At 27.9% G+C, this 2235-nt stretch overlaps 1 protein-coding gene across 23 annotated transcripts in view; it reads right to left on the reverse strand.

Annotated features, from left to right (window-relative positions):
* Positions 1-2235, reverse strand: part of LOC106791166 (voltage-dependent calcium channel type A subunit alpha-1) — a 79967-nt gene that overhangs the window by 20064 nt on the left and 57668 nt on the right. For 17 of the 23 annotated variants that reach the window (XR_001382157.1, XM_014756627.1, XM_014756613.1 and 14 more), the window contains 2 exons: positions 1916-2019; positions 126-182 (listed from right to left, as the gene is read on the reverse strand). Coding sequence is in view for 22 of the 23 variants with exons in the window: in XM_014756627.1 (XP_014612113.1) it covers positions 126-182; positions 1916-2019 (161 nt within the window). In the remaining variant the exon portion in view is untranslated. The remainder of the gene's footprint in view (positions 1-125; positions 183-1915; positions 2020-2235) is intronic. The other 6 variants (XM_014756621.1, XM_014756631.1, XM_014756633.1 and 3 more) reach the window with 1 other exon arrangement.

Genomic DNA, 2235 nt, shown 5'->3' on the forward strand with positions numbered 1-2235 from the left:
ATATATATATATTTAAATGTGTATAATATAGTTAAAAGGAAACAAAATGAATATTAAAATGAGAATTAAAAAAAAAAAGAATATGATATAAAGATGATATAAGTAAGAGAAAAAGTAAGTACTACCGCCTGGGCTGCAGGACTTTGCCCAGCATTATCGTTATCGATAAGATCGTTATCGTTCTGGAAAATAAAGAAAAAAGACACAAAGAGATGATTGAGAGCTGCGTGAACATCCTCTTGTCTTCGTAGTATAATTTTAAAATATTTTTCCATTTTTTTTTCTTTTTTGTAAATCACCTCTATTTATCGGATACGCCTACGATAATAGAAATGAAATTCGTTTTGTATTTTTCGTCCATTAGTTAAAATATAAAAATGAACTTTCAAACCTCGTGTTGGTAGAATTTCTTCTAAAAATGTATCATCATTAAGAAGACAACAAATATATTACAAATATATATATATAATATATCAATTTAAATGCATCAAAAAATATTTGGTTTCTTTGTTTTTTTTTTTTTCGGTTCTAACTTTTAACTAATCTTAAATCATTCAAAACTGCACACAGTTTCTTAACTATCTATTTAAACATTAATTAGTATTCTCGAGTCGATCCATTCGTTGTATTTTTTTCTCGTATTGTTTTTATTTATAAATTATTTAATTCGATAAAATAATTAATTATCCTTTTATGATAAAGATATTTTTCTGTTTTTGTTGTAAAAAAGTGTTCGTTAAAGTTATTAACGTTAATGATTGTTGTGAAAATTTGACATGTTCTAAAATAAAATATATCAAAAAATCATTAATCACTTATATTTTTCATAGATTAAATCAATTTTATATTCCAATATACCAAATGAACAAATGAATCAACTTGAGATAATCTACTATATATATATATATTAAGTTTCTAATTAAAATTATATATCGTTCACAGGAAGGGTCACACATTGAACTTCTTCTACGGATATCGACTTTACTAATTCGAAGTTAAAGGTACAAAATTTGAACCAACGTTTTATTTCAATCAAATCGACAAAATTCCACAACTTAATGAAATTAATCGATAATGTTTACCGTCCCAGTAAAGAAATCCTTAGAAATATGTTAATCGTATTTTCATCGAAGATTGTTAATCGATCGATGAATTGTAAATCGATCGATCGATTATAAAATTGAGATTTATTCAATGGGATGGAAAAAACCGAAAATTGAACGCCTCGGAAAAATTTTCGTTTCCTATTCAGATACATATGAATTCTTTGAAAATTCTCAGCACTACTCAGCACACAGAGGTAGGTAAGTAATATATATAGGTATATATATATATATGTAGGTATATAGCGCCGGGAAAAAAATAATTAGGATTGTTTTAGGAATAATAATCGTTTTAGGATCGCCCGAGTTCGAGATTTTGTTCAATTGTTTTTGTCAACAACAACAAAATTATTTCTTAAGAATAAAATTTCTTTAGAATACAAATCATAAAATTAGGAATTCGAATTTCGAGCGTTCCCAATTGAAGGAAAAGGTTGACTATCGAGCTACTTTGGATGATCAAGTGGAAAATCGCTATTTGAAAAAGAATAAACCGGTTTCTTTTCGAACCGGTCGTGTAAAAATCCTACCACGAAAAAGCCAACGACAAAAACATCTATTGTTAAGTGATTAAACCTCATCGAATCTTCCATCTTAATCGTCTTTACAATCCTTCCATTGCCATATAATTCGTTCAATCGAATCTGTTTTAACCTATTGATCAAATCTTTAGGATCGTTTTAAGAATTTCTAAACGAAAGATTGTAAAGATTAACGGAAAAGAGGAAGAACGTTGAAGATCTTTCGAATGAGATTTAGATTTATTTTTCTTACACGTTTAATAAGATAAACGTGTTCGAGGGAAGACTCACCTGTCCGGATGGTTTTTCTCGACCAAACTTCGTCGTCTTCCAATTTTCAATTATCATGAGAGCGACGTATATCTTACCGACGGTGAGCTTTCCTCTGCCTACCTCTAAATAAACAAAACAATATTATCAATTTAATTATCAATATTCTTGTCCAAAAAATATATTAATATATAAGTCTCAAAGGGAATTATAGACGGTTAATAAATCTGATGAACAATTTATTTTGAACTAGTTGTACGTTTCGTCCCTTACTGGGGACTTCATCAGCAACTAAAAATTTTTATTATGACTTTTTAATAAATATAAACATTACAATAAAT

Source organism: Polistes canadensis, unplaced genomic scaffold (genome assembly GCF_001313835.1).
Source record: "Polistes canadensis isolate GaletaPanama2010 unplaced genomic scaffold, ASM131383v1 scaffold_288, whole genome shotgun sequence".
Classification (NCBI taxonomy): domain Eukaryota; kingdom Metazoa; phylum Arthropoda; class Insecta; order Hymenoptera; family Vespidae; genus Polistes; species Polistes canadensis.